General features: G+C 45.6%; 1 protein-coding gene across 1 annotated transcript; it reads left to right on the top strand.

The window, feature by feature from the left end:
- Positions 1 to 55: 55 nt before the first annotated feature.
- On the top strand, positions 56 to 21445 carry SPAG5 (sperm associated antigen 5). The gene is made up of 24 exons (XM_045773510.2): positions 56 to 208; positions 444 to 569; positions 5873 to 6957; positions 7053 to 7230; positions 11990 to 12064; positions 12274 to 12366; positions 12459 to 12593; positions 12793 to 12912; positions 13036 to 13128; positions 13231 to 13344; positions 13712 to 13805; positions 14006 to 14153; positions 14232 to 14334; positions 14523 to 14656; positions 15091 to 15226; positions 18693 to 18804; positions 18972 to 19058; positions 19322 to 19442; positions 19541 to 19652; positions 20042 to 20122; positions 20290 to 20445; positions 20533 to 20607; positions 20956 to 21036; positions 21266 to 21445. Exons 1-24 carry the CDS (start codon positions 158 to 160, stop codon positions 21335 to 21337), a joined length of 3582 nt encoding a protein of 1193 aa, XP_045629466.2. The 5' UTR covers positions 56 to 157; the 3' UTR covers positions 21338 to 21445.
- The last annotated feature ends 156 nt before the right edge of the window (positions 21446 to 21601 follow it).

Genomic DNA, 21601 nt, shown 5'->3' with positions numbered 1-21601 from the left:
CCCGCCGGGCTCCAGCCGGGAGCGGACAGCTAGTCCGACGCACCCAGGCCCCCTCAGCCAATCGAGAGGCGCGGCGCAGGTTCAAATAAAGAAGGCGGGTGAACATGGCGTCTGCTCTTGGGTCTGGGAGGTGATCGATCCGCGTTCTGTGGTGAAAATGTGGCGGGTGAAAAACCTGAACGTTAGCCTGTCGCCTTCGCCCCAACCGGTGAGCAAGAGAACCTCAGGGACGGAGAGAGCTGGGTCGGGGCTTCGGGGCGGGGACGCCGGTGTGTGTGGGGAAGGGGGTGTGTGTGGAGTCTATTACTGGTCTTGCCGCTTCAGCGCGACTGGTGTGGAAGTCTACCCTTCCTATTGCCCCAGAGCTTCTTGGAGAGGGAAGACGGGCCGGGCCGGGCCGGGCTGGCCCGACCCAGGCTTTCTCACACTCTCTGCTTTCTCAGGGAAAACCAGCTATGAGAGCTCCTCTTCGAGAACTTATCCTGCAGCCCGGTGCCCTCACCAACTCTGGAAAAGGGCCCCCGATATGCTCCTCGCCGACCTCAGCACTGTGCAAGCTGGGATTGCAGGTGAGATTCGCCTGGCCAGCTTCTCGACTGGGCTCTTTGCCGAGGTCGAGAGCTCAGAGGAACAGAGGGCCAAGGCTGGAACGTAATTAATAACGATAATGAAGTCTTCTGCCTTAGTGACATCCATTTACAGCTATTCAGGCCAACAGAGAGGTGCCCTAGGGTGGTTAAAGGAAATCCACAGAGAACCCAGACCTCTACTTAGCTGTTAGTTTTTATCACTTCCTCCCCCGTTAAACCTTTCCCAAACTACTGAGAAATATCATCACTTTGATTAGTGGTTTCCCCTGACATGGGCTCGCACGCAGAGACCAGTCAGCTGCCATAGTGAGGCAATATCCACGTCCATTCCCAGAGGTAGTCAGAACTCTTCCTGGGATCAAGTTATAGAATTGCCCTCACTGAGTTGTACTTTTGTCCAAGTCTTGAGAGAAGTAGCCATGCAGAAACTGCTTTTCAGTTGTTGTAAAAACTTGCCAAAGAAGGAGATTGACCCCTTTATAAAGTTCCTCAAAGAAATTTCTTTTAGAACTTAACTGCCTGGGATAATTGTCTTCCTGAAGAAATTGCTAACCTTTTCTCTTTCTTTTTGATGAGGAGAACTATGTAGTTTACCATATTTCCCCTCTTTTTCTGGCTTCCAGAGAGCTCAGGGTCAAATTTGATCATCAGATATAGCTACTGTTACTCCTTGAAATAGGAAGATTTGCTTCCTTTTTCTTTTTTGGCTGTGATTTTGTATCTTATTAACCTGATCTATCGCTCTGTCTGTTCTTTTTCATGCAGCCTGAATTATTTTTAATATTTTTATTTTTAGTTATTTTTATTTTTTCTTTAGCAAGCTCCACACCCAAGGTGGGGCTCAAATTCAGGACCCCAAGTTCAAGAGTTGCATGCTCCACCGACTAACCCAGCCCACTGCCCCTTTGCAGTCTGAATTATTTTTGGAAGGAGATACTATATAAATAAAATAGATTAGAGGAGGAAAGAAGAATATATATTCTTGACATCCTGAATAATGGATGTATGAAGGTAGCAGCCTTTCTTGAAAACACTCTTAACACCTACTGGCCAATAGAACTTTCTGAGGGGCGCAGTCAGTTGAGCATCTGACTCTTGGTTTCCGCTCAGGTCGTCATCTCAGGATCATGGGATCATTGGTTTTGCACTCAGTGGGGAGTCTCCTTCCCCTCTCCCTTTCCTTCTGCCCCTCTCCCTGCTTGCTCACTCTTCCTCTCTCTAAAATAAATAAATAAATCTTTAAAAAAAGAAAACTTTCTGGGATAATGGGAATTTTGATAATATGTGCTGTCCAGTATGGTGGCTATGAATTATATGGCTGTTGAACACTTGAAAGGTGGTTAATGTGACTGAGAAACTAAATTTTTAGTTTTTTTTTAATTGTAATATACCATATTAGTACAGCATAGGTTAAAAAAAAAGTATCTAATGGGAACTGATCTTCACAGAACTTATAGAATTTAACCACAGCCATTTACTTTTTAAAATCTCTTTTAATTTTAAAGATTTTTTTTTTTAAAGATTTTATTTATTTGACAGAGAGAGGAACAGTGAAAGGAAAAACAAGCGGGTGACGGGGGTGGGGGTGGGGGAGGTGGGAGAGGGAGAAGCAGGCTCCCTACTGAGCAGGGAGCCTGATGCGGGGCTCGATAACAGAACCCTGGGATCATGACCTGAGCTGAAGGCAGATGCTTAACAACTGAGCCACCCAGGTGCCCCTAAATTTTAAAGATTTTTATTTATTTATTTGAGAGAGAGAGAATGAGAGAGTGAAAGAGAAAGCATGAAGGGGGAGGGTCAGAGGGAGAAAGAGACTCCCTGTGTGGGACTGGATCCTGGGACTCTAGAATCATGACCTGAGCTGAAGGCAATCTCTTAACCAACTGAGCCACCCAGGTGCCCTATTTTTTTTTTTTTTTAAATTTTATTTATTTATTTGACAGAGAGAGTGCACAAGCAGGGGGAGTGGCAGGCAGAGAGAGATGGAGAATGGAGAACCCACTGAATAGGGAGCCTGATGCAGGGCTCCATCCCAGGACCCTGGGATCATGACCTGAGCTGAAGGCAGATGCTTAACCGACTGAGCCATCCAGGCGCCCTGAATCACAGCTTTGTTGCACTTAGGAACATTAGCCAGAGGTGCCTGGGTGGCGCAGTCGTTAAGCATCTGCCTTCTGGTCAGGTCATGATCCCAGTGTTCTGGGATCGAGCCCCACATCGGGCTCCCTGCTCAGTGGGAAGCCTGCTTCTCTCTCTCCCCCACTCCTCCTACTTGTGTACTTGTCCCTCTCTCGCTGCCTCTCTCTCTGTCAAATAAATAAATAAAATCTTAAAAAAAAAAAAAAAGGAACATTAGCCAGCACTTCAGCACTCAGCACGAAACAGTGAAATTGCCAACAAAAAGGCACAAGAAATGTGAAAACATGGCACTAAATAGATCACTAAAAAAGCATCTGTTTACAGTATGATAGCTAAAACAAGAAGGAAAGGGGCACCTGGCTGGCTCTGTGGGTAGAGCATGCCACTCTTTTTTTTTTTTTTTTTAAGATTTTGGTTTTTTTTTTAGTATATTTGTCAGAGAGAGAGAGAGTGCTTGAGCACAAGCGGGGGAGCAGTAGGCGTTGGGAGAAGCAGGCTCCCCACTGAGCAAGGAGCCCAATGCTGAACTGGATTCCAGGCCCCCAGGATCATGACCTCTGCTGAAGGCAGACACTTAACCAACTGAGCCCCCAGGTGTCCCAGAGCATTCCCCTCTTAATCTCAGGGTCCTGAGTTCAAGCCCCACATTGGGCCTGGAGTCTAGTTAAAAAAAACAAAGAACAACCCAAGAAGGTAAAAATGTTACTTTGTTCAACCTCAGGTGGAATGTGTGTTTTAGGTGATTTTTTTTTCACTGCTCTGTACGTACTTACAAATGATCACAAAAGGCTGCAATTATTGATTTTGAGGTTACAAATTTTAAATTTTAGTGCATAAGCAAATTCACGAATACCGAATCCATAAATAATTGGGATCAACTTTACATGTCTCTGCATGTTGCTTTTCTCATTTAACAATGTGGTGCTGGGGCACCTGGGTGGCTCAGGCGTTAAGCGTTGCCTTTGGCTCAGGGCGTGATCCCGGCATTCTCGGATCAAGCCCCGCATCGGGCTCCTCCACTGGGAGCCTGCTTCTTCCTCTCCCACTCCCCCTGCTTGTGTTCCCTCTCGCTGGCTGTCTCTCTCTCTGTCAAATAAATAAATAAAATCTTTAAAACAAAAACAAAACCCAAAACAATGTGGTGCAAATCCCTGTGCCCACTGGTGTAGAACTAATTCATGAGATACTATGATATGCATGAATCATAACTTATTCATAAATGGACATTGTTTTCTATTTTTTTTCTTCTACAACCAATGCTAATAAATATCAAGGAAACTTTTTTTTTTAAAGATTTTATTTATTTGAGAGAGCGTGTGAGAGCATGAGCGGGGGTTGGGGGGGAGAGGCAGAAGGAGAGGGAGAAGCAGACTCCCCACTGAGCAGGGAGCCCGATGCAGGGCTCCATCCTAGGACCCTGGGATCATGAGCTGACCCCAAAGGCAGACACTTAACCGACTGAGCCACCCAGGCACCCCAAGGATTTTTTTTTAATTGACATATAGTTGACATTATATTAGTTTCAGGTGTACAACATAGTGATTCAACAGCTTATGTACATTACAAAATGCTCACTTAGATATTTTTAATTTTAATAAATTTTGGCAGATTGCTATCTAAAATAGCTATTACATGGGGTGCCTGGGTGGCCCAGTTGGTTAAGCCTCTGCCTTTGGCTCGGGTGGATGTTTTATGTTTTAAAGTTCATCCCTCTCTGTAAATGAAAGATTTCATGTAAGTCTGATTTTTTTTGGTAAATAATTGGTCTTTCTATCTCAAGCTTCTAAAATAGTTTTATCTTTCTTAAATAGTTCAGTAATTTTATTTTTTCTTACCAGTCTTGCTTGGAATTTGGTGAGCCATTTCAATATGCAAACACTGGTCTTTCTTTACCTCAGAGAAATTTTCTTCTAATATTTGTTAATTAGTGCCTCCTGTCAGTGTTCTCTTTTTTCATGGAACTTCTTTTCTTCACATGTTAGGTTTACTGGATTTATCTTCCAATTCTTTTAGCTTTTGCCTAAGATTTACATTTCTTTGTATTTTTGTCTTTGCTTTAAGATATTCTTCCACTTGATTATCCAGGCCAATAATTACAGCCTCTGCTCTGATCATTGTCTTTCAATTCGTAATTTTACTGAAATTTTTTGTTTAAAAGTAATATTTATTATTTCCAGAAGGTCTTGTGTGTGTGTGTGTGTGTGTGTGTGTGTGTGTGTTGTATATCCTCTTTTAATTCATTTTACTGAATTTGTTTAAAAGTAATTTTTACTATTTCCAGAAGGTCTTTGTGTATGTGTGTTGTACTCGAATCTTCTTACATTGTCATCTGTTTCTTCCATCAGCTGCGTTTTGTTAGGGTCTACTTTTTCTAACTATCTTAGGGTTTGTCCTTCCTCTGGCTACTAGATCTGTTTAAGTACATTCATATTTTCCTTTTCTTTTTCACTGAATCTCAGGACCAGCAACCCTTTAGATGGTAGAAGGCACAGTGGTCTTTGTTCCTGTGTACCAGCATGTGGGGAGCTGTCGGTCCTTTATGAGGGCACCAGAAGGAAGTCTCTGCTCTTCATTTTCCTCTGCTATGAAAGTTAGAGCTCTTCAAATGGGTTGAATGGATTCAACCCATGTGTTCAGGACACCTTCAGCTCTTGAGGCCAGGGAGACTAGGTCACTAGTACAGGTTGATGTTGCCCTTTTTCCTAGGATCCATGGATCTCTCTGGGCCCCAGCAAAACATTATACTAACTCTGGTCCCCAATTTCTCATCTATCCCAGAAGAGAGAAAATCTTGGAGCAACTCTAGAGTTTGGCAGAGCGTACCTAGGGATCCTGCCTACCCATTCCTCTAAAAGTGAGTTGGAGTTAGGATTGGAGATGAGTGAGGTCACATTCAAGCTGCCATCTCCCCAGGATATGGATAGATTATCTCAGCCTTGTTTATACTGTAGGCTGGTTCACTTGCAAGTTCCTTAGGTTTAGTTTAGGGTTTCTTTAGTGAGCAGCAAGGCTTAGCCAAGTTTTTACCTAAGCAGAGGTAATGAAAACTCTTCCCTTGAGTTCAGACACTATCCTGTACCATAATTATATGTTGGGAACGTGAATTGACTGCCTTGGTCAACTACTTTTGTTTTCTTTGGCAGGAAGGCAGCAACACCTCATCTCCACTGGATTTTGTCAATGCCAAGAGGACAGATTCCCCCCCAGAACAGTTCGGCCATCCCTCAAAGTGGCTAGAAGCTTGTCAACATGAATCAGATGAGCAACCCCTAGATATGAATCCCCAAACCAACTCTACTCCCAAAATATCTGAGGAAGCAGTAGATCCACTGGACAACAATGTGGTTAAAACCATAGTCCTTGTACCGTCTCCCGTGGGGCAGCAGCAAGATGTTGCACTTGAGGCTCATTTAGATACCATGGCAGAGACAAATAGCATTTCTGCAGATGAGACTTTGAGGCCAGGAGATCTGCTAAGAGAGTGGGTGGCGGCCTGCAAAGAAGACAACTTCTCAGAAGTTGTTCCCACTTTGCCTGAGAAGCCTATATTTCAGCATCCTCCATCCCACGTCTTGGAGTGTCTACCAAATCCTTGTTCTGAGCAACACTGCTCCAAAGAAAGCCTCAGAGGTGGTAGGACTGAGGCTGTGGCTGAGGACTTAGTCCCTTCTGAAAGTAACATCTTCTTGCCTTCCTCCGTGCTCTGGCTCTCCCCTTCAACTGCCTTAGCAGCAGATTTCCCTGCCAGTCATGTAGACCCCGGGGAGGAAATTGTAGAGCACAGATCTATAGAAGAAAGAGAACTTAGCTTTCCCACACTCCCCGAGAAGGCTGAATTAGAAGATCAAGCACTTGTCTCATATACGGAAGATACTCCATCCACATGCCTGACCCCAAATCCAGGAGAAATGGAATCCCAGGCAGCTCCAGGCCCAGCAGTAGAAGATGCTGGTAGGGTTCTCATCTCTGATACAGGGCCTTGGATGTCCCCACTCGCCTGGCTGGAAAAAGATGTAAATACTTCGATCATGCTGGAAAGTCTCCGCCAGAGCTTATCCCTTCCCTCTGTGCTTCGGGATGCTGCGATTAGCACTACCCCTTTCCCTACTTGCTCGGTGGGGACTTGGTTTACTCCTCCAGCAGCACAGGAAAAGAGTACAAACACCTCCCAGGCAGACCCAGCAGGTATCAAGGATGGTACTTCTGAGACAGAGCACCTCTTATGGGGGTAAGTGTCCCTGTATCTTTGTGCCTCCGTTAACCTGGACCTGCTGCTCCCATCCCTTCTCTTTTCTTTCTTCTCCTCATGTTCTCTTGCTGCAGCAACCATCCTCCGGATCTGACTGCCTTATCTCGACATGACCTAGAAGATAACCTGCTGAACTCTCTTGTCATTCTGGAGGTTCTCTCCCGCCAGTTGCGGGCCTGGAAGAGCCAGCTGACTGTCCCTCACTCCGAAGTTCAAGACAGTAGCACACAGACTGACACATCTCCCAATGGGGTAAGAAGGCTCTTCCCAGTGGTCCCTCTTTAAAATATGTATAAAAGCTGAGGATCTGGAAAATCCCTTAAAAGCTGTGGGCGCACATTATACCCTTGGGATACATCACAATTTTCCAAGGGAATATAAGCAAGGAAAGTTTTAAAGGAATCAGTTTCTAGATCTTCATCTTCCACATGTACTCTTGACTAATTTTTTTCTTTCCTATTTCCCCATTCTCAGTGGCCTTGCCTACTTTACTAAAGAGCAGCGTATTTGCTACCTATGCTGAATCTTACATTGTGAAGGAATAGCAATCAAAGGACAACAGAAAATTTTTGTGTACATGCTGAGAAAGCAAATGGCTGTAATGATAATATAACACATCATTTTTGCATGCTTTCAACAAAATTGAAGGAAGACTTCAGTTATGTTTGTGGATCATTAAAAATTTTGATACAAATTCACTATTGAAATTTTTGGCCTGTATCTGCAAAGGTGTGCCTAGAATTGGGTGACATGCCCTCTTCTCTTTCTCCACTCCTACTTATTCCCATTATTTATGTGAAGTGGATTTTCAGTGCTTACATCTATAGGAAAGGAAAATCAGCATAGAATTGTTGCTGAGCCATGTCTTAGTGTAGGCATCACAGTAGTCAACAGACACATGAACTAATAAGGGGAGGGAAGCGCTATCCATTTTATTAATGGACAATCCCCAATAAAATTTTACTGGGTGAAATGGACTTCTGTTGTTGCAGAGATATTGTTTAGTAATAGACTTTAAATATATTATAGACTTAAAATACATTACGTGAGGATAAAATTCTGAGAGGAGTAAAAATACAGGTTCAAGGAGGAAAAGGGATGATAAAAAATTTCTGACTCTTTTTTTTAAAGAATTATTTTTTGGGGGCACCTGGGTGGCTCGGTCGTTAAGCGTCTACCTTCAGCTCAGGGCGTGATCCCGGTGTTCTGGGATCGAGCCCCACATCAGGCTCCTCTTCTGGGAGCCTGCTTCTTCCTCTCCCACTCCCCCTGCTTGTGTTCTCTCTCTCACTGGCTGTCTCTCTCTCCGTCAAATAAATAAATGAACTCTTAAAAAAAAAAAAAAAAGAATTCTTTATTTGAGAGGGAGAATGCGTGTGCACGCAAAAAGATGGGGAGAGGGAGGAGGAGAGAAAGAGACTCCCCACTGAGGGTGGAGCCTGACGCAGGGCTTGATCTCACCACCCTGAAATCATGACCTGAGCTAAAATCAAGAGTCAGATGCTTAACTGACTGAGCCACCCAGGGGCTCCCAAATTTCTGACTTTTAGGAAGAGCTTGTTTGTGTGTTTAAAAAAAAAAAAAAAAATTTTATTTATTTATTTGAGAGAGAGAGTGCACACGAGCGATGACAGGAGCAGAGGGAAAGGGAGAGAGAGAATCCTTAAGTGGAGTCCCTACTGAGTACAGAACCCCATGCGGGGCTCGATCCCAGGACCCTGAGATGATGACTTGAGCTGAAATCAAGAGTTGGATGCTTAACCAACTGAGCCACTCATGGGCCCCTGCTTATGCATATTTTAATGGGATCAAATAGGTATTAAATCATTATGGTATATGTAGTATTTATACCATTGGATATATTTAACAGTTTCATTCCAAACTATCGATATTTATTTATTTATTTGAATTTTATTTATTTATTTGAGAGAGAGAGAGAGCACACTGAGTGGGGAACCTGACGTGGGATTCAATCCCAGGACCCTGCAATCACGACCCGAGCCGAAGGCATACACTTAACCGACTAAGCCACCCAGGCACGCCTCAAACTATCAATATTTATAGCATGGTTGAAATTACAGCCTTTGTAACATTTTAAACTTAAGAGTGCTCAGTCTTTCAAAGTTGTTCTGCGGGGGGCCCCTGGGTGGCAGAGCGGTTAAGCGTCTGCCTTCAGCTCAGGGCGTGATCCCAGCGTTGTGGGATCAAGCCCCACATCAGGCTCCTCTGCTATGAGCCTGCTTCTTCCTCTCCCACTCCCCCTGCTTGTGTTCCCTCTCGCTGGCTGTCTCTCTCTCTGTCAAATAAATAAATAAAATCTTTAAAAAAAAAAAAAAAGTTGTTCTGCGGGATATGAGAGGAAAACAGTTTAAAGACCACTGTTTTAGATGACATTGGTTGTGACAGCACAGGCTGAGGAAGGAAGGGAATGGTGTCCAGGGAAGGAATTGAGAGCCTCAGTCTTGTGGCCTTTGAGGTAATGGGTGGCTGCTGCTAAGAAGAGACGGTCTCCAAATGCCCAAAGACCTTGGGTTGAAAATATCCTCAACATAATGACTTTACCTTTTGCCAGAATCCTGACCTCATTCCCCATCCCTGAGCTGGCCTCATACCCTCTTTCCCTGAAGCTTGCCAAATCCCTTTGGAGGCCACTGAGCCAGAGCCAAAGAGGGGCAATGACAGCACCTGCCGCCGTTCCCCATCAAGGTGCCCTGTCCTTGCCGCTTGGCTGCCTCCTTCACACTAACCTCATCACTTGCCTGACTGCTCAGCTCTGAGCAGCAGGCGTGCCCTGTCCGGGGCTCATGGAGTACTGCGTGCCTTTCTGCAAGATGCAGTGGGGAATAATGGCTGCTCTGTGGGGGAGGGGAGCAGTGAACTCCGCAAGCTCTGTCTCCTTAAATCCAGACTGCTGCAACATCGTGACTCAGCACTGCTGCTCCCGCAGGTTTTCTCTCAGATGATGGCTGCCTTTCAGCGGTAATGATGGCTCCCCACTTTTCTCACAGAACTTGAGTCTCTGTATGGCTCTGCTGCCTTGAGATCATACTTTTCCACTCTACGTAGCATACTAATTTTTATCTGCACTAAGATAACGAATAGACAGAGAATGAGAAAATAAAAATGACTAAGAAATATTTGAGAAGGTTACTGGGAATCAAGAGAATTGGAAATTAAAACAATGAGATGCTATTTTTGTCTAACAAGATGGAAAAAATAAAATAGATAATGCTGGTTAAGTATTGTCCCATTGTCACTAGGACATGTGAATTGGTTCAACCTTTTTTGAAAGTAAGTAAAACCCTTGAAGTAATTCAAACTTTTTGACCCAGTAGTTCTACTTCTAGGGATGTATCTTAAGGATAAGAAAATTCTGCATAAAGACAGTAGCTTTTTAAAAAATGATGAAAAAAGTGTAATGAAAAATTATGGTACACCATAAGATGGGATATTCTGCAACCTAATTTTAAAGTATGTTTATGAAGAGTTTTTAATAACATAGAAAAGAAGTATAACATAAGTCATGAGTTTTAAAGTAAGGAAATCAGAGTTCAGATAATTTCTGAGAGGCTTTGAGGTGAGGTGAGGTATCAGCAGAAGTTAAAAATGGGTGGTACTCTACTTTGATAGGTCTCCCTAAAGCAGATGTTCCAGTCTCAGGCTATTTCAGTGAAGAGAATGAATATAAATTCAGGGTTAAGTAACAGTATAATAAAATTAAGTAATAAAAGCGGGACCCCACATTTATTTATATGTTATAATCTCGGTTGTGATTTTCTTTTCTTTTTTTTTTTTTTAAAGATTTTATTTATTTATTTGACAGAGATAGAGACAGCCAGCGAGAGAGGGAGCACAAGCAGGGGGAGTGGGAGAGGAAGAAGCAGGCTCATAGCAGAGGAGCCTGATGTGGGGCTCGATCCCATAACGCCGGAATCACGCCCTGAGCCGAAGGCAGACGCTTAACCGCTGTGTCACCCAGGCGCCCCTCAGTTGTGATTTTCTTAAGCATCGCTGTCTTTCATTATACTTAAAACACTGTCAATATTAAGATCCATCCCAATTTTAGTGGCATTATTGTATAAAAAGATAATCATCTTGGAATTTATTGAATATGGTAGTTTTGTTTTTTTTTTTAAGATTTTATTTATTTATTTGACAGATGGAGAGAGAGAGCACAAGCAAGGGGAGCAGCAGGCAGAGGGAGAGGGAGAAGCAGGCTCCCAACTGAGCAGGGAGAGCCCGATGCAGGGCTCCATCCTAGGACCCTGGGATCATGACCTGAGCCAAAGGCAGACACTTAACCGACTGAGCCACCCAGGCACCCTGAATATGGTAGTTTCTATCTAAATCAGTACTCTGCAACTTATTTTTTCTCCCTGACACCTGAGGGAAGTAATCTACTCCTTAGTTACAGCAAATCCCTATAAGCAAGAAAATCTCTGGTGTGGAGTTATATCAAAATCTTTTGGGGTAGTTGCTATACTGTGGGTTAAGAATCATTGCTCCAGGGGCCCCTGGGTGGCTCAGTCGGGTCTGACTGAGTGTCTGACTTTGGCTCAGGTCATGATCTCAGGGACCTGGGACCAAGTCCTATGTCTGGCTCCTCGCTCAGCGGGGAGTCTGCTTGACCCAGTCCTTTTCCCTCTGCCCTTCTCCCCACTCATGCTTGCACGCTCTCTCTCTCTCTCAAATAAATAAATAAAATCTTAAAAAAAAAATCATTGCTCCAGGTGGTGAAATTATTAATAGCTTCTTTTTCCATTTTATTCACTCTGTATTTCCAAACTTTTACAATAAACAATGTCATCCTTATAGTTAGAAAGTTATTTTGAAAAGGAATTTTTTGCATACCTCTGGATTTTTTTCTGACTTTGCTTCATCGAGCTGTGAGCCTTGCTCCTGCTTAATTTTAACGGGAGAAACTCCTGGATCTCGGCGGGTGGGAGGGGGAATGTGGTGCTGGTGGTGCATGTTGCCCATGCAAAGGGCACAATTTTGTTTCTCTGACTAGATAAGTAAGAAACCTCAGCATCTTCAGGAGAGCCAAGAGATTGGACAGGCTCTGCAGCAGGCCAGGAATGTCATGGTAAGTATTGATTGACCTTGTGCCATCTCTGGGTCTCCTGTGAAAATCAAGAATGGAGAATCCTGGGTGATTAGCAGATGGTGATATCTTCTCCCTATTGGGAGCTTGGAAATGGGGTCAGTGGTTTCCCCTCCCAGTATTCTTGCTTACTTCCTGCTTAGTGACTTTATTTGATCTCCGATCTAACCTAACCACCTTTCCCTCTACAGCAGTCATGGGTGCTGGTTTCTAAAGAGCTGATATCCTTGCTTCATCTATCTCTGTTGCATTTAGAGGAAGATAAAACTACTGTGAGTCAGGAGGTAAGCAGCATGAAGGTGAAGGCAGGGGCCTCTAGTGAGACTAAAAGTCCCAAAAAAGGAACAAGACGCAGTATCAGATTCTTATCTTGTAGTCTCGGCGTGCAGAAACCCTGGTCTCCTGCTGTTGTGACGTGTTGAAGAAATTGAAGACAAGGCTTCAGAGCCTCAAAGCAGAAAGGGAGGAGGCAAAGCACAAAGAGGAAATGGCCCTCAGAGGCAAGGATGCGGTAAGGTGCCAGGCCTTTGTTCCCAGATGTGGGAGGTCTCTTCTTCAGGGTTCCTGCAGGAACACAAATTCACTTGAGACACAGATGGGTGGCCTAAGAACTGCCTGCACTGGGGAATAATGAACTAAACTACTGGTGTGGTGGAGAGTTCGGGCTTTTTGCGCTCTTTTGCCCCTCTGCCCACCTCTTCCCTCAATAGGCAGAGGCTGTGCTAGAGGCTTTCTGTGCACACGCCAGCCAGCGCATCAGCCAGCTGGAACAGGACCTGGCATCCATGGGGGACTTCAGAGGCCTTCTGAAGGAGACCCAGGCCCAAATGGTAATTTGAAGGCATTTTCTTTCCTGGGATACATGCTGACACACTGGGAGGATGGCCATATCCCCCCACCTTGCTGTATCCAGAGGGAAGGGGTCCTCCCTATAGGCAATCCTTCTTGTGTAGGTAGGGCTTCATGCTGAGCAAGAAGAGGTGGCTCAGCAGACAGCGAGTCTGACTTCAAACTTACAACAGGACTGGATATCCATGCAATTGGATGTGAGTATATGGGGCCATCATACCACTCCTTTACTCACAGCCAGCCCTGTGAGGAGCCTTGCCTCAAACGTGCTCTCCTGACCTGCTTGCTTCCCCTGGTAGTATGTAACATGGACAGCCTTGCTGAGCCGGTCTCAACAACTCACAGAGAAACTCAAAGCCAAGAGCCAGCAGACCCTGCAGGAGCGTGATGCTGCAATTGAGGAAAAGCAGCAGGTACAAACCAGGAGTGGGGACTTCTTAGGCCTGGTGTCCTCCTCCTCCTCCGCAGAAGTCCTTTCTAATGAGTGGTATCATTAGCCTCTTATCCTGGACCTGCCCTTTTTCTACTCTGTGGGTTTGGGGACCAGCCAGATCCCTTCACTGTAGATGGCCTGGGGCCCAGTTGTTTCCTTTGCTCTTTAGCACCTTCTTCAGCTACTTTTCTCTTCTTTCTCCTGTTTACTGGAGACCTTATTTCTGCAGTGTTGCTGCCCAAGAGCAAGGTGCTTTGCTGTTCTGTCCAGAAAGAGAAGCTGGGCTGAGTCCTAGGATTCCTGATTCAGGAAGAACCATAGGAGAAAAATCTATCTTTTCTTACTAGGTTTCCAGGGAGCTGGAACAAGCTACTACCCATTTAGAGGACTGCAAAGGCCGAATAGAACAACTGGAGTTGGAAAACAGCTGCCTAGCAACAGGTAGGGGTGTGTGTGTGTGTGTGTGTGTGTGTGTGTGTGTGTGTGTGTGTGTACACGTACAAGCACAAGCACTTGCGCCCTGCTGAAGCACGGAGGGTGGCAGTAGAGGGAGGAAGTGCTCTAAAGCACTTGTTACGGAGCAGAACAGGGAGGTTTTGGCCTGATGACTACATGGTGTCATTAGGATACTTTTGGTTTAGATCTCCAGGCTCAGCTGCAGAGTCTGGCCAGCATGGAAAGTCAGCTAAAAGAGCTACAGAGTCAGCACGCCCGTTGTACCCAGGACCTGGCCATGAAGGAGGAGCTGTTCTGCCAGCTTACCCAGAGCAATGAGGAGCAGACTGCTCAGTGAGTTACTGTCGGGTGATTGTGGCAGTCGGCACCCGTGATGTAGGACTGCTGGGATCTAATATAAGTCTCTGGCAGGTGGCAAAAGGAAGAGGTGGCACTAAAACACATGCAGGCAGAGCTGCAGCAACAACAGGCTGTCCTGGCCAAGGAGGTGCAAGACCTGAAGGAGACCCTGGAGGTGAGGACCGTGGCCGGGGGCAGGGGAGCTGGTAGCAGCGCGACTCTTACCTGATGCTATGGAAGTCAGGTTTGACACTGGGGACCAGAAAAAGCCTCTGTTCCCAGGGATCTAAAATTTCCCACTTAGCCTCAAACCCCCCCCCCCCCCCCGGCTCCTTGCCTTCCTTCCTTTTCCTGTGTCCCCAGTTTGCAGACCAAGAGAATCAGGTTGCTCACCTAGAGCTGGGCCAGGTGGAATGTCAGTTGAAAACCACTCTGGAAGCACTCCGGGAGCGCAGCCTGCAGTGTGAGGACCTCAAGGACACTGTGGAGAACCTGAAGTAAGATTTCTGCCTTTCTGTGCTTTGCCAACTAAGTGTGTATGTTTCCCAGAAGCACTTCGAGAAGCTAAAGTCTCCAAGAAGGGAATTGTGACAGGGTCCAAGAGGCTCTTGTTTTCCTTTTTTTTTTTTCTTTAATGTTATTTATTCATTTGAAAGAGAGAGAGAGAGAGAATGAGAGCACGAGATAGGGGAGGAGTAGAGGGAGAGGGACAAGCAGACTCTGCACTGAGTGCAGAGCCCAATACAGGGCTCGATCCCACAACCCTGAGATCATGACCTGAGCCAAAAACAAGAGTCAGACGCCCAAATGACTGAGTCACCCAGGCACCCCTTGTTTCCCTCTTTGAATGCAGCTCTGTGTGGGGATTTGGGAGAGCGAAATCAGAGAAGGTTGCCTGGTCTTTGGCTATTTTCTCTGTTCTTTATTTCAGGGCTAACCTGGCTAGCACCATAGCAGAGAACCAGGAACAACACCTGGAGAAGACACGCCAGTATTCCCAAGAGCTAGGGGTGCTGACTGAGCAACTACAGAGACTCACCCTCTTCCTACAGGGAAAACTAAAGAAGGTAGGATCCAGTATTCCTTCTCTCCCCTTCCAATCGTATCTTCAAACAAAGACAGTTTTATTCCTTCCTTCCCAATCTGTAGATCATTTATTTCCTTTTCTTGTCCTCCTGCATTAGCTAGAACTTCCACCATGATATGGAAAAGGAGGAGTAAAAGGGGACATCCTTGCCTTGTACCTGATCTTAGAGGGAAAGCTTGGACTTTCTCACCATTAAGTATGATGTTAGCTGCAGGCTTTTGTAGGTTGAGGAAGTTCTCCTCTATTCCTAGTTTACGAGAGTTTTTCCAGTTGTATCTTTGTTGTATAGAATGGTCTTCCTAAAACGCTACTTTTGTTCCCTCTCCGACCTTCATTGACTTTCAGTCACCTACAGGACTTCATCCTGTCACTCAAACTTTTCTTCATCTGTCTCCTGCCTCTCTATTATGAATCCTTTACTCCAACTAGACTGCTTGTGTACTACATACATGCCCCATCTCTAGTCATACCCAGAACTGGGCTGATACCATACCCATTTTCCTTTGCCTTTGAACTGGAAATACCTTTTCTTTTCCTTATCCTCCCTATTCCACCTTCTTTGAAATGTTCCAGAATCACATGGACTCAGTGATCTCCTGCTATATTCCTCATGAACTTACCCTCCTTTTGCTCTTGCATTAGTTTTCCTCCCATGTCTATTCTCTTCAACAGATTATGTTTAGGGGCACCTGGGTGGCTCCGTTGATTAAGCGTCTGCCTTTGGCTCAGGTCGTGATCCCAGGGTCCTGGGATCGAGTCCTGCATCCAGCTCCTTGCTCAGCGGGGAGCCTGCTTCTCCCTCTGCCTGTGACTCCCTCTGCTTGTGCTCTCTCTCACGCACTCTCTCTCTGACAAATAAATAAAATCTTAAAAAAAATTTAAAAACAGATTACGTTTAAAGAAAGCACATGGAACGCCTGGGTGGCTCAGTCAGTTAAGCATCCAACTCTTGATTTCAGCTCAGGTCATGATCCCAAGGTCATGAGATCAACTCCCACATTGGGCTCCACGCTCACTGGGGAGTCTGCGGGAGATTTTCTCTCTCTCCCTCTCACTCTGTCCCTCCCCCTGCACTCACTCGTGCTCTCTCTTTCTCTCTCTCTCAAATAAATAAATAAATATTTAAAAAAAAAAAAAAAGCAAGCAGAAATTTACCCTTGCTTCTTTGGCTTTCCCACAGGGGACACTACACAATAAATTGTTGATATCTTTCAGAATAGAGTTAATTAGCTTATTCAATATTGAAAGCTACAACCAAGATCCTGAAATCTGGAAGGGCTTATGATCTGACCCTAGTCTGTGCCGAGCACGGGAAATGTGAAAGAATCCACAGTCTTGCAGGGAAGACAAGTGTAAACTTGACATCTTCATTTATGATCATGGTAGAGGTCTGCATGGAGAAAACATCAGTTATACCTTTGAGAGTTAGCATGTCTTCTCAAAGCAGGTGATCCTTGGGCAGACTCTTGAGGTTTGGAAGTTTGTAGGGTGGGGCGGGGGCAGGGTTATATAGGAAGGTCTACTAGGCAAAGGGAATGGTCTATGAAAGTCAGAGAGGCATTGTGTGTACTTTTTTGTAGTGTCTACCTTGTAACATGACCTGGGTTGGGTGCTGGGGCTACAGGTGAACAAGGCAAGGTCCTGCTCATATGGAATTTGGCAAGCTCTTCAGTATAGGAGTTATATGGGGCAAGAATGATAAGGAAACAAGACTAGAGAAGTAGACAGGAGGCCTGAAGGCTTGAACTAATGGCAGTTATAGAAGGGGTAGAGAGAAAGGATGGACTGGATGAATTCAATACATGTTTGGAAAATAGAAGTAATAGAACCTGGTGACCAATTTGGTGTGGGAGTAAGGTGGAAGAGTGAATTATGATCTCTAGATTGTTGGAAAGATGATACTTTCTAGAACTGGTATAAAGTACAGTATATATATATTACTATTGTACTATAAAGTACAATGTAATATTTTTGCCTTTTCAAGCCATGTCACCACTGTCTTAACAACTCAACTCTGCCTGTGTAGCTCAAGAGCAGCCATAGACAATACGTAAAAAAATGTGTATGACTATATTTCAATAAAACTTTATTTACCAAAACAGGTGGCAGGCCAGATTTGAACTGCAGGCTGTAATTTGCTGCCCTCCCAAGGCCCTCACCCTAGGATCGTAAATACAGGAGGAGGAACAGATTTTTGGTGGGATGGGACAGGGAAAATGGTGCGGTCCGCTTTACACATACTAAATGTCGGGTGAGGGGCTCCTGGGTGGCGCAGTGGTTAAGCGTCTGCCTTCGGCTCAGGGCGTGATCCCAGCGTTCTGGGATCAAGCCCCACATCAGGCTTCTCCGCTGGGAGCCTGCTTCTTCCTCTCCCACTCCCCCTGCTTGTGTTCCCTCTCTCGCTGGCTGTCTCTGTCAAATAAATAAATAAAATCTTTAAAATAAATAAATAAATAAATGTCGGGTGAACTATGGAGCATTCTGGTAGATTTCTCACAGGCAGTTGAGCCTTTGGGTCTGGTGATTGGGAAAATAATACGCTTGAGAAAGACAGATTGAAAGGTTACCCACATAGAAGTGGATGTTTTTATGGAGTTCCCAAGGCAAGGCCACCTGGAGAATGGATTAGAGTATAAAGAAGGCCAAGCATGAACTAAAAGGAGTCCAACAGTTTAAGGAAGGACCTATGGATAGAGAGAAGAAATAGAAAGGTATGAGGCCTACATATGAAGGAGAGAGTCATGTCCCAGAAGCTGAGAAAAGGAAGTTTCTAAAAGAAGAACTTGGTCATTGGTTATCAAATAGGTCAGGTAAAACAAGAGCTGAAATGTGTCTGTTGAATTTGAAAGTAAGGATGGTATTGGTGAAACAAACAATTTTGGTGGAATGGTGAGGCAGAAGACTGTAGTGGGTGAGGGAGTCAATAGATGGTGAGTAATAGATTAGGCAGGAAATGTAAGCTGCTTTATCTTTTTCTTAATTGGAAGGGAAAGAGAAAAGCCTGTTTGAAAATGGAATTTAAAGGGTACCTGGGTGGCTCAATCAGTTAAGCATCTGCCTTCGGCTCAGGTCATGATTCTGGAGTCCCGGGATCGAGCCCCACATCAGGCTCCCTGCTCAGCAAGGAGTCTGCTTCTCCATCTCCTGCTCCCCCTGTCTGTGCTCTCTCTCCCTCTCTCTCTCTCTTCTCTCTCTCTGTCAAATAAATAAAATCTTTAAAAAAAATAAAAATGGGATTTAAGCTAAAAGATGGTTTCTGTTTTTAATTGTTGTTATTTTAGTGAGAGAATTAAGTTCAGGGAAAGGAGCTAATTGAGACGGTGCTGATAGAGAATAAAGGGAGTAGATAGAACAGCATTCCAGAGGAGGTGGCTGGTGGGTACCTGAAGTTCAGGAAAACACTAACCCTTGAAGAGCAGCTCATCACGTTTCTCCTTTACCCTTAGGCTGAACCAGAGACCCCCCTGCTAAGCACAGCCTGTGCTCCTGCCCAGGAATACCCTCCGCCTGCCGACAGTGCCTTCTTGGGAAGCGTCTTGACAGCAATGGCAGATGAAGGTTAAAGGCCCTGGGATTTAAGGGCGGGAGAGTTGTGGCCCTGCCCCTCATATCTTTAGCTATAGAAGATGCCTACCAATAGACTTCTCTCTCCCTGGCTTCTATTATGGCAGACCCTTGACAGGGTCACCAGAGGGGCTCTCTACCTTGGTTGGTTTTTGTTTTAGAGCCAGAAGCAGCTCCTGTGCCCTTGCTTGGAAGTGACAAGAGTGCTTTCACCCGAGTAGCATCAGTGGTTTCCCTTCAGCCTACAGGTTAGGATGGGCTCCAGGGATCCTGCCTCATTTCTAGATCTGGTACTAATGATAAAGACTAAAACAGTGAGAAGTAATTTGCTCTAAAAACCTCAATTTTACGTGGGCTCATTTTATTTCTGCCTTTTGGGATCTGCAGTGTTCCGGAAATTCAAATCCTATGGGTGGGGAACATGGATAAGAGTTGTGGCGATGATGGCTACACACACTTCTTCCTTCCAATGCCAAAGGGCTCTGCCGCTAGCTAGGACTTGGTCTTTCAGAGATCCCAGGCATGGAGAAGAGCCTGGCAGAAATGGGTACAGTGACTCTGGAGCTTCAAAGCCTGTGTTCCCTGCTGCAAGAGTCTAAAGAAGAAGCCGTCAGGGCTCTGCAGCAAAAGATGTGAGTGGAGGACAGTCTTGATTAGACAGCTCCTTATGTCAAAGGCCCAGCCAGTGCCTGAGAGGACAGAAATAATGCTGAATTTCTCCCTCTCCTAGTTGCGATCTGCAGGCTAGGCTACAGGCCCAGGAAGAACAGCATCAGGAAGCCCAGAAGGCAAAGGAGGCAGACATAGAGAAGCTGAACCAGGCCTTGTGCTTGCGCTACAAGGTGAAGGAGGCGCCTAGAAGTGGGGCGATGAAGAACTGGGGCAGCTCCACTGGTCCACTGGGAGCCATGGTCTCTCCAGGAATCTGGGTGGCGGGGATTTTCCAATCATTGCCCTAGTTTTGCCCTTCCTGGGGTCAGACATTTCACATGTTTGGGAATTAGCTATGGGCTGAGCCATCTCCCAGGCTGACCTAGAAGTCAGGAACTCTGGCAGAACTCTCTCAACACTGAAATGCGCCTTTCCTAATGTAGCCCTAGAGGAAGAATTGGAGTGTTATCAATTGGTATTATTGGAGCTGAACATGGGTCAGACACTAAACCCTATTTCCTCGCAAGGGCTGCTAAGAAGCCAGCTCTCTCAGTGCTTCCTACCTCCCTTTCCCTCACAGAATGAAAAGGAGCTCCAGGAAGTGATACAACAGCAGAACGAGAAGATCCTAGAACAGATAAACAGGAGTGGAGAGCTCATAGTACGTTCAGGATGATCCCTGGCCCTCTGCCTTCTGTGTCCCTGATGGCTAGAATCTCAGATTTGGTGGAAATTGGATCCCTGGTCTACCCTTGTTTACCACATGGGATAAGAAGGGTAGAGAGGCCCTTTGAGGGCTACTGGATACCTCTCCATTCTTATCCTCAGAGCCTTAGAGAGGAGGTGACCCAGCTCACCCGCTCACTTCGGCGTGCGGAGACAGAGACTAAGGTGCTGCAAGAGACCCTAGCAGGTCAGCTGAACCCCGACTGTCAGCCTATGGCCACTAACTGGATCCAGGAGAAAGTGTGGCTCTCCCAAGAGGTGAGAGGTGACTCAGGGTTAGCAGAGGAGCTGGGCAGCTGGCGGGAACCCTAGGCTGTGCCTCTGCTGATCTGGACATATCTACAGGTGGACAAGTTGAGGGTGATGTTTCTGGAGATGAAAAATGAGAAGGCAAAACTCATGGTCAAGTTCCAGAGCCATGTAAGAATCCCCATGCCGGGGCGCCTGGGTAGCACAGCGGTTAAGCGTCTGCCTTCAGCTCAGGGCGTGATCCCGGCGTTCTGGGATCGAGTCCCACATCAGGCTCCTCCGTTGTGAGCCTGCTTCTTCCTCTCCCACTCCCCCTGCTTGTGTTCCCTCTCTCGCTGGCTGTCTCTCTCTGTCAAATAAATAAATAAAATCTTTAAAAAAAAAAAAAAAAAGAATCCCCATGCCATTCCAGGGCCATTTCCCACTACTACTAGCAAGTGCTCTGCCATTTTTTCCTTGCCCCACAAGCTATGCTATTCTTTTGAGTGTAGGACTTAATGCAACCTATTTGTTTTCTAGAGAAACATACTAGAGGAGAATCTTCGGCGATCTGACAAGGAGTTAAAGAAACTAGATGACATTGTTCAGCATATTTATGAGGTAAAGGAGGTCAGGAGTTGATGCCACTAAGGCGTCTGGCATAGGGCCTGACCCCGGGAAGTACTCATGAGCATCGCTCTGGTTCCCAGCCTGTGCCGAGCGCTGGGTCTGACTCACTGTTGCAGGCGTCTCTGTGGCTTCTGCTTTCTCCCCTCTGACTCAGTTGGTGCTTCCGGGGGCTGGGAGCCTTGGACTTGTGACCCTGAGCTGCCTTTTTGCCTCTTCCCAGACTCTGCAGTCCATCCCAGAGGTTGTGAGGGGTTGCAAGGAGCTACAGGGATTGCTGGAATTTCTGAGCTAAGAAACTGAAAGCTGGAATCTGATTCACCCTTTTTGACCTGCAGTACTCCCTTACCCCAACACCAGGACCAATGGACAAAGAACTAGCTATGTTTAATGCTATTTAAATAAAATATATTTAATGTATTTCTTCAAATTCACTGAATCCTATTTTTTGGGTGTGGGAGGTGGATGAGGTTAGAGAAGCTTATTGGCCCTCCTGCCTGGACACCCTCCATACAACCCTCCTGCTGCATCTAGAGCCAAAGTTGGCTGCCCCTCCTCC

This window comes from Ursus americanus, chromosome 23, assembly GCF_024610735.1.
Source record: "Ursus americanus isolate L20-20 chromosome 23, mUrsAme1.1.p, whole genome shotgun sequence".
In the NCBI taxonomy this organism is placed as follows: Eukaryota; Metazoa; Chordata; class Mammalia; order Carnivora; family Ursidae; genus Ursus; species Ursus americanus.
Note: the sequence above shows the minus strand (reverse complement) of the source record. Positions and strands in the feature narration are given on the sequence as shown.